The sequence below is a fragment of the Astatotilapia calliptera genome, chromosome 23 (genome assembly GCF_900246225.1).
Source record: "Astatotilapia calliptera chromosome 23, fAstCal1.2, whole genome shotgun sequence".
Lineage (NCBI taxonomy): Eukaryota > Metazoa > Chordata > Actinopteri > Cichliformes > Cichlidae > Astatotilapia > Astatotilapia calliptera.
Genome location: NC_039323.1, coordinates 30,602,558 through 30,617,313, shown reverse-complemented (window position 1 = coordinate 30,617,313; position 14,756 = coordinate 30,602,558). Strand labels below are relative to the sequence as shown.

The window sequence follows — 14,756 nt, the reverse complement described above, 5'->3', positions numbered from 1 at the left end:
TAGACCCATATGACATACGGCAGTGGAGTAAAGACCCAGACGACTTACCGCCACTGTCCTACCCCGATATCTTCACCTATCTTGTTTGTGGAGTAAGCGCTTACACTGCGAACCAGTTTCGTAATTACAAGTCACTGGAGGCGCACATCCAATTTACAAATGGCTGGGTGCAAGATTTGGCTATTTTCAAGCCGCCAAACTCTTGAGTACGTCGTCAAAGTAAGTCAGCTGGAGTGCATCGAGTGAAATAGCCATTTTCCACCCCCCACCATAATTAATGTTATACATTTATCAGTAAACTGCTAAAATATCGTTATCATATTATATGCCCATAATTGTAAAGTAGATGCAAATTAACACATTGATAATCGGGCAAATTATTAACGCCAATTTGTGTCCTCCCTGTCTCCTCCTGCGAATCTTTACATAGCACATATGTCTGCAAAGTCACTCCATTTGATGTTTGATCGCAATTTCTATAACTTCCGAGACCACCAACGATAATATTATTCAGCTATAAAGTGTGATAAGAACATATTTAGAACTTACCGGAATGAAAATGTCTTGAGCACACCAGCTGATATCTGGAGACGTAACAGAACTTGATATCAGCTCCTCTCTGCTATCCAGGCTAGACGCCTTCGTTTGGTAATATCCGATACATGAGCTCCTTCATGTTGCTTCCAGGTTGGGAAAGCATAAAAAGACAATCCAAACTTATTCCCGTGCCGGTCGTAAGATCGAACATTGCAGCCGAGCACACAGCAAGTACGAACCATGGCTATGCTTTCGCTCCTTACTTAGACCCCCAAAATGGCGGATCAGGCCAAAATCCTTTCCACGCCCACCCCCGTGACATCACGGTCCAAAGCCCTATAGCCTTCAGGAAGGGTGTATAGAATGTAAATTATATAATATTATGCTGACAGAAGTATAGAGAGACTGAGCCACAGATGGGAGTACTTGGTGCTCTCCAGGTTTATTACAGCTCTATGGCGTCTCGGCCCCCCACTCCCCCCTTCACACCTCTTTGCCCCTGTCAAAGTAAAGAAGAGACAACCCCTTGATGAGCGCACCTTTGATCTCTCTGACGCACCTCTGCTCCTCCTCCTTTCATTCTCCAATCACCCTCCTCCTCCTTTCTGCTGGGGAGCTGTCAGAGTTCTGAAGCCTTGGTCCGCACTCTGCTGTCTTATCCGGCCAGTCTCTGGCCTCTTTTATCCTCACGCTCCAATGCTTCACAAAGGGCTCGAGTCCAAGAAGGACCAAAGTCTTTTCTCAGCCAAGCAGCCACCACCTCCCTCCACTCAGCCCTGCAGTTAATCGTAGTGGGCTTTTTCTTTCAGTCAGTGCAGCTTTTAGCTGGCATTAAGGGCTCATTCCTCACTGCTAACAGTTAGCTGTTGCAATCACTCTACTGAAGCACCAGCAGTGTAGTATCTAAGTGTGAAGAACAGTGATCCTGCTGTATTAAACATCCAGCTCTGTAAAGGCACTCTCATTTTCTGTTTATTTATTAAAACGGTCAGGGCCAGAGGGCAGCGTTTCAATCACAGCTTGGCCCATGATTTAATCTTGTTATTTACACTACGTCCTCCAAGTTCCTTGTTTATCATCGCTCCGCAGATCTCGAAGCAGAATTTCACTTCAGAAGAATGGCTGGACTCAGAGCTTCCGTTGAGGAATTTGCATGTGACATCTCTGCAGCCCAGCATTTGTTATCTTCCCATGAAGAGATCCATTGACTGGGCCATGCTTTAACAAAGCAATGAGGCGAGGCCTGCTTCACTCCCTTGTGCTATTATATATTCAATTAAATTCATAGTCTCCTCGCAAGTAATGGTGATGAATATGCAGCGTGTTAATTTCTTTGTGTCACAGTCTCAGATGAAGGAGACATTGGGAGTTGACAAAGCATGCAAGTTGATTGGATCCCTCGTAGCTGCAGGGCAAACTGGTGGAGGTTAATGCTTTACAAGGACAAAGAGTTCTAAATGAGATGTTGCTCAGTGCCAGCGCAATTGGCACGATAAGAAACGACACAAATGAAGAAACGACTAATTCCAAGAAGGACGCTCAACGCTTTGTTAGGCCTCCACAATTTGCAGTTTCAAAGGCAAACGGAAGGTTCAGTATGTACAAGAAGGCCTGCATAAGATCAAAAGATGATCAGGACATCTCTTTCTGTTAACAATCCCGAGAAAAACAGTAAAGGTTCTGGATAGACTCTTTTGGTTTGTTGCCTCTAGTCCCACATTTTCACCTGCCTGATGGCATGATGACCTCGAGCCAAGACAAAGAAATGTTAGGCAAGTTCCAGTAATCACAGTTTTGGGTTCATATCTGAATGAAACCTTCACTAACAAGTATCTTTTATCTTAAAGTCAGTATTTTCACACTAAAGCATACATGAGGCTAATAATAGAAAAAGCAAAGGTGACATGGTGGTGCAGAGCTTCACAGCCCAAGTGTTTCACTTGCACTCACTAAAAATAGAAGAATGCAGACTGTGAAATTCATTAAAGGGCAGGTGTGCAAACAAAATGTAATCTAAAACACAGCTTCGATAACACAACAGTGAAGAAACTGCTGCTACCGTGGAGGTACAGTCGCCTCTGCACTCTGTGTACCATACGTACAGCCCTGTAACTGAAACACTGAACCCAGCTGTACTGTAATCGCAATCAAATCATTTGCAGGTAAAAAGCCAATAATTCTTGTATCAAACCAGGTTTGCAAAAGTTTAAAAGAGAGAACAAACAATCTTTTCACCTGCTCCCATCCATCAACAATTTGTGTCACAAACAGTCCAAAGTGATTATATAATTACATAAATGCTGTTTAAATGTCTTATCTGGCACAGTGACACAGACTGCCAAAGTAATCATTTGATGTAATGACTAACAGCTGTTAAGATTCAATATTGAGGAAGGGTACAAGAGGTGATCGAAGAATAACCACACTGGTCCGGCCGGGTGAAGTCAAACGAAGATTTTAATGAATACACGCGTGGGAAGAAAACTCTGTACGCAGACAGGAAGTAGTCTTCGACTTAATCAAAGCATGAACAGATATTTTATAGCATCAGGGTTTATTTACTGACGCCCCTTCATGCGTCACATACATTTTATACATAGATCAGATCAACATCATGACTTTTCACCTAGAAAATCATCTTCTATTTTCATGGCTAGCCCTTCCTGTCTACCTTTCAGTTCTTGTCTTGTTCCTCTTTCTTGCCGAGACACCAAGAAACGGTTCCTCTTTTACCAAGACAATTTTGCAGTTACAGCCAAACATAACTAACCTCTCCTCTAAATAAATCTAATTTAAAGTGTGTGTGTGTGTGTGTGTGTGTGTGTTGACCTCACATGCTCTTTGTGTCACCTCTTACACTTCTGACCTTTTACCAGACCAGAAGCTCACTGAGACTATGTGTATGTCTTCTACTAAATAAATGTTTTAATCAAGAACCTCTACTAAAACCTTAATATAAAATGATAAAGCTATCTGTTACATTGTTAAAGCCTCGTCTTAGCCTGCGGCTCAAAATAACTTCCTGTCTTCTTTCTGCATACAACTTCCTGTCAGCCTGCAACTCAGTCTTTCTGAAAGAGACACTGTCTAAACCTTGGAATGCAATATCCATGCTGCAAATTATATTATTAATGCAATAACAATTATTTAACAATAGCAGTAAAATAATTTCCCTCCTCGACACTCCCCCTTTTGACCTCTGAAAACCAGAGGTCACAATACATTGTGTCCTCACGCAGACCCTTCTCTGGTGGTCTCGAACCTCGAGATCTCCAGGATCCTCGCCCCTCCTGTGGTCGCCGAGATCAGTCTTCTGCAAAGGAAACAAAACACCTTTTCTTGCATCTCCCTAACTTATCCTATCTGGGACTCTTTAATTAAAAGCCTGATCCTAATTATCTTCTTAACTTATTGACTTGTATTTGTGTATACTCTTCAACGTTACTCATCACTTTAAAATTCTTTTAAGCGCTGGTTTCACGTCCAGTTGCTCGCTCTACTTTCCCTTATCTGATCATCAACATCCTATGCACAAGTTGTCGCTGCTGCAAGTTAATCTACTCCAAAAGAAAACAACCACTTCAATCAATTAAGTTTAAGCATATAAGCAATTACTCCTGTATACATTTCATCATAGCTAAATGCTGCCTTGAAACAACTCCTATGTGTTAACACTAACTTCATTTTAAAACCTCACATTTCCTATGTTATCACCTGTTTTGGTATAACCTTTTTATTTCATTTTGCTCCCTTAATGTAACAATACCTTCTAATTCTAATGTATCAGACTTAACCAAAATATATGCTTTCCTTCCTCTTTGGTCCTTCTTTAAGTTCAGTTAAAAGCTAAATGAATTTAAGGCCTTTTGCCTGGAATCAATACTGTCATGTGTGTTTCTTAACTCTGTGTCTGTAAGCGTGTGCAATCCTTCATGAACTCATATTATCCTCACAGTAGATTGGCTAATCATAGCGCTAGCCAAAGGCTCGTGACCCTCCAGAGACAAATTTGAGCCACAACTCCTTTAAAAGCACAAAATGCAATATGTATAAAATAGTTATAACTGCACCTGAAATACAAAGTTAACATCATCATAAACATCTTATGGTCATCAAAGCAATGGGCAGGGCTGCGACCCAATTTAGCCCTGTCTGCACAAATTTTAGCCAACTTGTTTTTCAAATTTAGGTTCATCCTCCCTACCTCTTGCAAATCTTTATTCTTGAAGTGAGTACCATTGTCTGATCTAATTCTCTTGGGAAACCCATGCCTTGGAATGTAATGATTAAGCACTTAATCACGCTTTTCGCGTCTTCACATTCGGTCGCCCATGCTTCGGGCCATCCAGTCAAAACATCCACACACACCAACAAATACCTCACCCCACCTGGGCCTGTATCAATCATGTCGGTATAATCAATCACGACCTCTTCTCCTGGCCTTCCTGGCATGAGAACCTTACCAGCTTCAGGTTTTACTGCTGGCTTTGGGTTGTGTGCCCCACAAATTAGGCACGTTCTGGCCCTTTCCAGTATCATCCTTCTCAACTCAGGATGCCACCATCGGCACAAATTTCTCTCCATCTGTTTCACTCCCACGTGACCAAGCCCGTGAGCCTCATTCACCTTTTGTTCCGCCATTTTGGCCGTTAAAGCGGGACGCCCATCTGGCCCCCTCCACAAACCGCCATCTTGCCAGGCTCCTTTGTTTTCCCACACCCCCTTTTCCTCTGGGGATGTCTCCTCCTGAGCCTGTCTAACTTCTCCCATGCTATTAGTGCTACCCTCCTCTTCTGGGGTTACCTGCACCAGTTGTCTCTGTCCTTTGTAGCCCGCTGCTTCCTTTGCGGCTTCGTCAGCTTTCTGATTTCCTCTTGCCACCATACTGTCTGCTTGTGAGTGGCCTTTGCATTTTATAATACTTACCTCGTCTGGGTCCTCCAGGGCCTTTTTGTGACAGATGGGTGCATTAATGGCCGTTCTGAACCCGGCTCTCTTCCACTGAGCCAGTTCCACATGAGCTGCTCCAAACGCATATGCTGAGTCAGTGTAGATGTTCACTCTCATGTTTTTAGCCAACCTCAGGGCTCGAGTTAGGGCTATCACTTCAGCTCTCTGGGCCGACTGTTGTCCCTCGATTTTTCCTTCAACCTGGGCTTTCTTAGTACAGTCATGTGGTTCTCCTGACCCCATTAGGTCCGCCATATTTATTCCTTCATGTGTGAATATCAGATTTGGCGCCTCTAAAATTTTGCTGAACCTTTGTTGCGTCAGTGGAGTCATTGTGAATGCCTGTGAGTTCACATAGGCCACTACACTGTGTGTAGTAAGCACTTTCAGTGGGTGTTCCCTCACTATATGTGCTGTTTTCTGAATTATCTTTGCTACTCCTGCTGCGTGTTGTGTGCATGTGGGATGCCTTGCTTCTGTTGAATTTAATCTTATGCTGACATACATAAGTACATCCCTACCTCCCCCTTTTTTCTGAAACAACACACCATTCACAACTCCCTTTGTTTCTGAAACATCAAGATAAAATGCCTCATCATAGTTAGGTGTGGCCAGATCTGTGGCTCTTGACAAATCCTGTTTTAGTGAAATGAACGCTGTCCCTGTGTCCGGCGTCCAAGGCAATTCAGCCTTCAGATTTCGAACACTAACTTTCTTGATCAAGTCCCTTAAAGGGGCCGTTTTACCCGCATAGTTCGGAATGAACTGCCTGCTGTAACCTGTCAAGCCAAGAAAGGAAAGCAACTCCTTCACAGTTCTTGGTTTTGGATGTGTCAGAATTTGGTCTCTGTGTGTGTTCATTAACCCCACTGATCTGTGTACGATCACCCGGCCCAGGAATGTTACCTCTGGCCGGACCAACTGAAGTTTTTCTTTGCTCACTTTGAAGCCACACTCCGCCAATCTGTTCAACACCACGAGCGATGCTGCCGTACAGGCCGCTGCTGACGGGGCTGCAATAAGAAGATCATCAACATACTGTATTAATTTACAGCCCCCTGGCAGTTGACATGGGGACAATGCCTCTTTCAACACCTGATTAAAAATTCCTGGTGAGAGTGCAAAGCCTTGTGGTAGGCGTGTGTACCTAAATTTGCGACCTCTGTATGTGAATGAGAAAATGTCTCTGAGTGACTCGTGCAGTGGGAGACAAAAGAATGCATTCGCTAGGTCAATACATGTGAACCACTTTTGGTCTTCAGTTATGTGCTTCTATTATGGTCTGTTAAATGGTATGTCATACTTCAGCCGGAACAGGACAGGCGAACAGTTAGCTAGACCCACATCTGTGGGCCCTGCGGACCACAAAGTACCAGGCAATTTTGAGAGCTCAGCTACTGCATCAGGATGATCCATTCTTTCCCTGTCATGTATTCTGGAGATTTCTTTATGTTCTAAGATCACTACATCGTTGGACAAACAAGTTATGCGATATATTTTACATTTTGGTGCATACCAGACATTTGGAATTTGGGTGCCTTGCCAGCATGCGTTGTCCAGCGCCCGCTTGACCATTGGTCCCAGATCTCTTGGCCCATGACCCTCGTGGACCGCCAATGTAATGTGAGGGGCTGAATCCTCTCCCACATTGTACCAAGGCAGTTGTTCATCAGTAAATTTCACAGCCGCGGCCACACCTTCTGGTCCAACATAAATGTTATGTGTTTGCACATTCCACGTCTGTCCCTCAAGATCAGACTGGAACTGTTCCCGATAGATATCGTTATCTTCCCTATCATAAAAGAGTGTAACGTGGAAAGGATCTCGCGGTGGGGAATAGACGGCCAGGCTCATTATCCAGGGTTTCCACAGCTGATAATGTCTCAGAATACCTTCTTCCACTAGCCTCCCCCAGTAGATTTTGGCAGTGGGTTGTTCAGAGTTCTGGACTAGATATTGAGTCTTTGAAGGTGATCCCAGTTTCACAAGCAGGTCCCTGCCCATGAGATTTTCCAGGCACCTGTGAGGACACCACATATTGGTGCTTCAAAGTCTGTTTTCCCAGCTGTGTCAATGCTGGATCATCATCATTGACAGCATAGGTTCTGCCGTCCCCACGCTGTTCAGTTTCTCCGGGCTCCATCAGTATTGCTCCCCCTCCCAGCCCCAGTCGGCTACTGGGTACTGGGGGCTGGTGCTGCATTCGGGTTTGGAGCCTGATGTGCTCCCCTGTAAGCAACTCTTTGTCTTGGGCCTCCTTGTGCCTGGGGTTGATAGCCTCGCCTCTGATAATTTCGCTGCGATTCAGGGCATTCTCGGGACCAGTGTCCTTCTGCTCCACAGCTGTAACAGGCAGTCCAAGACACACTGCCAGGATTCCCCGGATTCCGAGCCCTTTGTCCTCCCCTCACGGATCCACCACGCCCTCTCTGCGGTCCACCGGTCCCCCAATTCCCTACGGGTTGACGCTGCCTTGGTGCATTGGCGGGCCAACGATCATCAGGGTAGAGACCCGGATCCTGATCTGGCCAGTCAGGCACAGGATCGGGCTGAGGCCTTGCCACCATTATAGTCTTATTTAGTTCTTTCGGTTCTTTTTTCTTCGCATTATATTTTTCGCGAGCCTCACCCAGCTGCAGCCTAAGCAGCTGCGCCTGTGCTTCATCTAACTCTTTCTTTTGTGTGTTCGTCAAATCCTGTTCCTGCTGAAGTCTGTGGGTCACATGTCTCTCCCACTGCACCGAGTCTGCAACGGCAAAATCTGGGTTCTTTTCCAAGTCAACTGCAACCTGATTGGGCAGCCCTGCCAGCACTGCCGAACGACACCACGCTCTACTTTCACCCTCCTTCCCCGGATGTATTCCTGTTCCTAACAACCATTGTTCCTTTGCTTTAGCTAAACACTCTCTGGGTGTGTTTTTGGGATCCCAAATAATTTTTGGAATGGCTCCAAAGTTAGGAGTTGGGTCCTTCTCCCAAACTGCATCTGCTAAGTCACTCTGCACCTCATGATATTTCAGGTCATTTGCATATCTGGTTGTTTGAGCTATCTGCTCTACATCTGCTAACCCACCACCCAGCATACAACGTCCGGCCAAAGTGCGAAAGTCGCCCAGCGCTAATTCTTCTCCTTCCCAATGTTCTCCCTTGGTTATTGGTGGAAGTTGTTTAACCAATGCTTCCAAATCTCTCACCTTATAGGCGCGATAAACTGGTTCGTTCTTTGGACCTGCTATTAGAGGCAGACTTAAACCAGGGTCAGGAGCTCCTTGTTCAAAACTCACTCTTCTACTCTTCCTCAACTTTCCTTTCCCCTTTGAGCTCTTAAATATGGGCTGTCTCTGTGCTTGGTCTCTCTTCACACTTCTTTTCCTCAAAATTAGGCTTGTACTTGGTTGGGGTTCAGCTCCTCCATCTTCGTCCTCCTCATCGTCTTCTTCTGATGACGTCGCACGGTCTTCATTCTCCTCTTCTGGCCCTCCCTGCATTACTCTCTGCTTTATAACCTCCAATGCCGTTAATGCCTCTATGGACGCACGTAGGGCCTCATGCATTTGTCCATACACTTCTCCTTCAGTTTTTAACACCAAGGTCAGAGGTATTTTATCACCCAGCCCTTTCTGTTGGGATATAATAGGTTTACTTACCTCAACCTCCATCGCTTGGCACTCTTTCTCTGCTGATTTTGATACTCCAGGGGAAGCCAAGCGAACAGCTTTCTTAAGCTGTTCGAGCTGATCCTTCAGAGGTTTGCATCCCCTTTTCCTACTAGGTGTCGCACCCGAGCTGTCAGCCATTCTCTGAAACACAGACTTACCTCTTCCAATGGTTCCTCGGATTAGTGTTTTTTCATTTATTTTAAACCCATTAACGGCGCTGCGCGTCCCTTGTATACTTTACAGCAACACACCCTCAAGGGTCCCTCAACTTGTCCCGTGCTAATAAGTCTAAAACCAAGAAATCACCTTTATGACATTATGTCAAAGCTTTCTCCATGTTGCACAGCCTGCCACAGGTCTAACAAAAAAATCGCTGCCCGAGAAGGCTCCCACATATCAAGGTGGTCGTTTTCACAAACTTCCAGCAGACCCTCAAATAAACAAAAACAACGACCCAGGCAGGCTTCCAGTTCAGCCTCCTCAATTTCTATGCACACTGAAAACTCATGGGGAGATTCTTCTGTCTCCCCGTGTCCTACACAATTCACCTCCAAATGATCCCCTACAATTGAAATTTCAGTGTGGAATGACGCAGAGATTAACATTTCCTTATTTATTCACTATATGTAACCTGAATTTACTCTCTCTTATCAAATAACAAAGGTTATCTTTTCAATTTGTTATTGAACTACTAATTAAGTTGCTTTTTATGGTGTCAGTGATAAACTGCCCCTAAAAAGTCCACTTTATTGCGTGCTCATTGAGTTACTCCTATCAAAACTATTTAACAAGTTCAATTTACACATACTCATTAATCTGTCACGCTTATTAGTGGCTCATGGTTGCTTAAAGCCTATGTCTGACTTGACCACAGAGTTAGAGCATCATTCAATCCTCTCAGGATGACCACTCCACTTACTCTGCATCCAGTCAGCTCATGAATTAACAACCCTTGCAGACTGTAACCCTTTTATTTTTTGTTTATGCCTTCAAATCCACCTTAAATCTTCTTTACCTAACCGTTGGTTTTAAACACAAACAATTCTTATATTCTATTTTGAAACGCTGTCACCATTCATATATTTACAATGTTGTTATTTACTAAGCCAGCATTTTAACTGCAGACATTTATCCACATTTGCAAACAATAGTTATAGAGCTGAATGACACACAAAACCGAAAGCATAGTCCTCTCATGCGCTCTGCATCAGCTGCCTCATTTGCATGCACACACACTCTTCATCTAAGAATAGCAGCAGGCAGTCAGTGCATTGCTGACTCGACCCACAGAGATCTTTTTTAATACAGAGACGTCTTATATTTACAACTGCACAGATTTTAAACCTTTTAACACCTATCAAATTTCGACAAATTTAACATAACCGTTTTTTGCGATCAATTAACCAGTATCAAGACTTTAACTGTTTCTGGCCTCATTTCTAAAATCCCTAACTCAATTTAAAAGCGTCAACCAACCCAAACTTTGCCTGAAGCTCTATTTCTGGCATTTCACAGCCAAGGCTTACCCCGAAGTGTTAAGTTAAAGTTACACGCCCGAAGACCACTTCTGCTGGCCAAAAAAGCGCAGATACCGTTGCAAACGGTAAGGAGACTCTAACTCCTAGCTATTTTGGAGGTTCCCAAGTTCTCCCCGGTTGCCAACCGTACTAACCCTATTCGCCGATAGGTCAGGGCCAAGCGTCCTTGGCCGGGAGGGAGCGTTACCTCCGAGAACTGCGCTTCCTAGCAGACTCGAACTGCCGTTCTAGAATAATTTATAATACTTTGAAACAACAATCAACACCCGAAACAAGTGTATAACTGAAGTAGGTGCAACCTAGTGGTCAAATGGAGACTCCAACTCACAAAATGAACGCTCAGGTCCACTCTTATGACCAAATTTGGACTCTAACCAACACAATAACCAATTCCCTACCAACTACTTGAGACTCTAACTCAATTTCTTTGGGACTTCAACCCAGTATTTAAACTTTTCTTATCAGACTCTTAACTACTTTCATTTCTTCTTAGCAGAACTCTAACTGCTTCAACTCATGAGATTTTCATCAAAATCAAAACAGACATCCACCAGTAACTTCAGTGAGTAGACTTAAATTTTATCATATCCAATTTGGCACACTTTGGAAATAATTCAACAGGTAGTGCCTTACCTTTTGGATAAGCCGGCTTATGCCCACTCACTTAGACCACTGGAATTCACGTCTGCCCGTCAGACCACCCAAGACCCCGGATTTCTCCGTCCAAACCTCCAACTCTCCTTCCCCAATAACCGGACGAAGCCCCCAAATGTTAAGATTCAATATTGAGGAAGGGTACAAGAGGTGATCGAAGAATAACCACACTGGTCCGGCCGGGTGAAGTCAAACGAAGATTTTAATGAATACACGCGTGGGAAGAAAACTCTGTACGCAGACAGGAAGTAGTCTTCGACTTAATCAAAGCATGAACAGATATTTTATAGCATCAGGGTTTATTTACTGACGCCCCTTCATGCGTCACATACATTTTATACATAGATCAGATCAACATCATGACTTTTCACCTAGAAAATCATCTTCTATTTTCATGGCTAGCCCTTCCTGTCTACCTTTCAGTTCTTGTCTTGTTCCTCTTTCTTGCCGAGACACCAAGAAACGGTTCCTCTTTTACCAAGACAATTTTGCAGTTACAGCCAAACATAACTAACCTCTCCTCTAAATAAATCTAATTTAAAGTGTGTGTGTGTGTGTGTGTGTGTGTGTGTTGACCTCACATGCTCTTTGTGTCACCTCTTACACTTCTGACCTTTTACCAGACCAGAAGCTCACTGAGACTATGTGTATGTCTTCTACTAAATAAATGTTTTAATCAAGAACCTCTACTAAAACCTTAATATAAAATGATAAAGCTATCTGTTACATTGTTAAAGCCTCGTCTTAGCCTGCGGCTCAAAATAACTTCCTGTCTTCTTTCTGCATACAACTTCCTGTCAGCCTGCAACTCAGTCTTTCTGAAAGAGACACTGTCTAAACCTTGGAATGCAATATCCATGCTGCAAATTATATTATTAATGCAATAACAATTATTTAACAATAGCAGTAAAATAATTTCCCTCCTCGACACAGCCTGTACTTAACACTAACATTAGAGAAAGGATAAGATAAGATAACCTTTATTAGTCCCACACGTGGGACTAATAAAGGTTATCTTATCTTATAACTAAAGTTTATTAAGAGAGACGCAATCACACATTTGGTATAGTAAGAGCTCTGCGTGTTTTGGCAGATGCCACCAAATGACTTGAAATTCTAACATTCCAAATATTTACAGGTACAGAGCCAGATGTTATAGTGTATACCTTACCGTTACTGTCAGAGAAGTGCAGATACATTCAGAACGAGAAGGGCTTTTTCATTTTAGATGACATCCAATTGCATAAACTATATCGGCCTGCAAGCCATCAAGACCTTGAGGTTTCAAAGCAGCCCCACACCATGATGCTCCCGCCACCATGTTTCATAGAAGGAATGAGATTTTGGTGTGTAGTGTTTTATTTTGGGGGTTTTGTCATCCTTTTGTTAATTTTTTTTGTCTGAGTTTGGTCAAACTGTGTGTTTACAGTGCTTAACAAATTTATTAGATCATCCATATACTACTCTGACATATGGATGATAATTATGATAACTATTTTTAATGGGTAATCCATGTTTAGGATTTTTGGTAGCGTGACAAGAAATTGAGCTGAAATGTCTTCAGAAACAAAATAACATAACATAAAATAACACAACATAACATCTATTTCATAATTATTTGATGTGAAGTTACCAACAAAAACTATGTGGAAAATTCCAGAGTGACCATCCTGCTATGAGGGATCATGGCAGTCATGAAGAAAGATTTAAGAATTGATATTATATTATCACTTGTCGGAAATCGCTCATATGACACCTCAATATAAACTTTTAAAATCCATGTTCCAGAAAACTGAGATGCTATACCCCTAAACCAAACGCCTGATAAATGTATGTCTGGTTTTCCACAGTCATTTGCACTTAATGTGAAGATGCAGAGATATTATTGAATTCACATAGCACAAGCATCATGATTTCACAGGTCTCCTATTTGTTAATAAATAGAAAATCTTTTCTAAAATCTGACAGTTACAAAATGGTAATTTAATCCTGAATGTAATTTGTAAGCAATGCTGAAACAGGCGGCTGACCATGACTCACACCTTACCAAACAAAAGGAGCCAACCAGTGGTTGCCTTAGGAACCCTCTGAGCGGTGAGAACAGTTTGCACTTTACACTCCACATGAAAAGGATTTATTCACTCGTACTCCAAAGTTACCACTTGTCTTGCTGCAAAGCCATTACGAGTTCAGAGGAATCAATGGCTTCAAATGAGTGTAAAAACTAAAATTGTGAGCAACTAACATACTCAGGCGAGCCTAAATTGCTTTTCCCCACACTCGCGATAGCTCAAGCTTTGACCTGACAATAAATGAGAGTCTGCTTTAAATGCTGTGGCATTAGTGTGGTTGTAATACACTGAGGAGAAGCCTGTATATCGCCTTGGCTTAAGTAGTAGTAATTTGCTCAAAGAAACTGAACGAACACTTGCTAGAAATCACACTGATACCTGAGGAGGCACTTTGTCTGCGGCAATAGTAAAAGAAATGACCGAAGCGCGCTGATTAAATGTACAGATGATGGAAAACAAGGTTCAGCCACTGTAGTCATGTCAGAAGTGATGTGGTTATAGTAATCAAGCACCTCAGTGGAGAGTTTTACATGAGTTTACTTAGCATTACAAGAGATAATAATATAGATAATAAATCACTGAAGATGGCTTAAATACATTGTTTTTGTCTGAGGGCATCATCATTTCACACTTGTTCTGTCCTTCAGTATGAGGCTACTGGCTCAAATAAGGGCAGATTTTATAACTTAATGCTGTTTGTGCTTGGATCTTTTTATACACCTTCTACACAAATTGCTGCCTTAAAACCTGAAAAATGAGTACAGATAAATATTTTGGGCTGTGAGTGAAAAAGCAAGAGGAAAAAGGGAAAAGGGATATGGGATCCTCTCTTATGGAGCGAGACAATAAAACAGCGTTTCTTCTCAAACATCCATCCCCTTCTTTCAAGAAAACTTTGACTCCCAAATATAACCAGTTTATCTTCCACGTTTCCCATTCCTCTGCTTCCCTCCCTCTTCCTCTCACAAAAGCCACTGTGAAAATCGATGATAGTGACAGAGCGTAGGTGGCAGAGTCTGCCAGAGCAATGTCATCCTGAGTCGCTGATGTCACCTCTACTGTACACTGCACCGGGAGCGCTGCCAAAGTGCGACTTTTTACCGCTGATTCAGCCGGCGCTCAGCCTGGCAACCATGGTGATGTGCATCGTGGGATGCCTGTAAGTGTCATTAACTGGCACAGATGAGTGTTGGTCGTGGCAGGGTACTGTCACATGCTTTTGCCATCACACAGCTGCAACTGGTGCAGGGCTCAAAGGAAAGACGGCAGGTAGGAGGGAGACAAAGAAAAGCATAAGAAACGGAAAGGGAAGAGACAGTATGACAAAAAAAAAGGAAGGACAGAGA

The 14,756-nt window shown here is 43.1% G+C and overlaps 2 protein-coding genes across 2 annotated transcripts in view; both read right to left on the bottom strand.

The window, feature by feature from the left end:
- LOC113016462 (beta-1,3-galactosyltransferase 1-like) overlaps positions 1-14,756 on the bottom strand; it is a 203,068-nt gene that overhangs the window by 120,433 nt on the left and 67,879 nt on the right. The gene's annotated exons all lie outside the window — the stretch shown is intronic.
- Positions 7,646-10,159, bottom strand: LOC113016461 (uncharacterized). The gene is made up of 2 exons (XM_026159300.1): positions 9,695-10,159; positions 7,646-9,452 (listed from the first exon to the last, which is right to left on the bottom strand). The coding sequence occupies exon 2, from the start codon at positions 9,282-9,284 to the stop codon at positions 7,662-7,664; it is 1,623 nt and encodes a 540-aa protein (XP_026015085.1). The 5' UTR covers positions 9,285-9,452; positions 9,695-10,159; the 3' UTR covers positions 7,646-7,661.

What these genes read in the sequence shown, in the direction of transcription:
- LOC113016461 (XM_026159300.1), bottom strand. Translation starts at nt 9,284, where the DNA reads ATGGCTGACAGCTCGGGTGCGACACCTAGTAGGAAAAGGGGATGCAAA.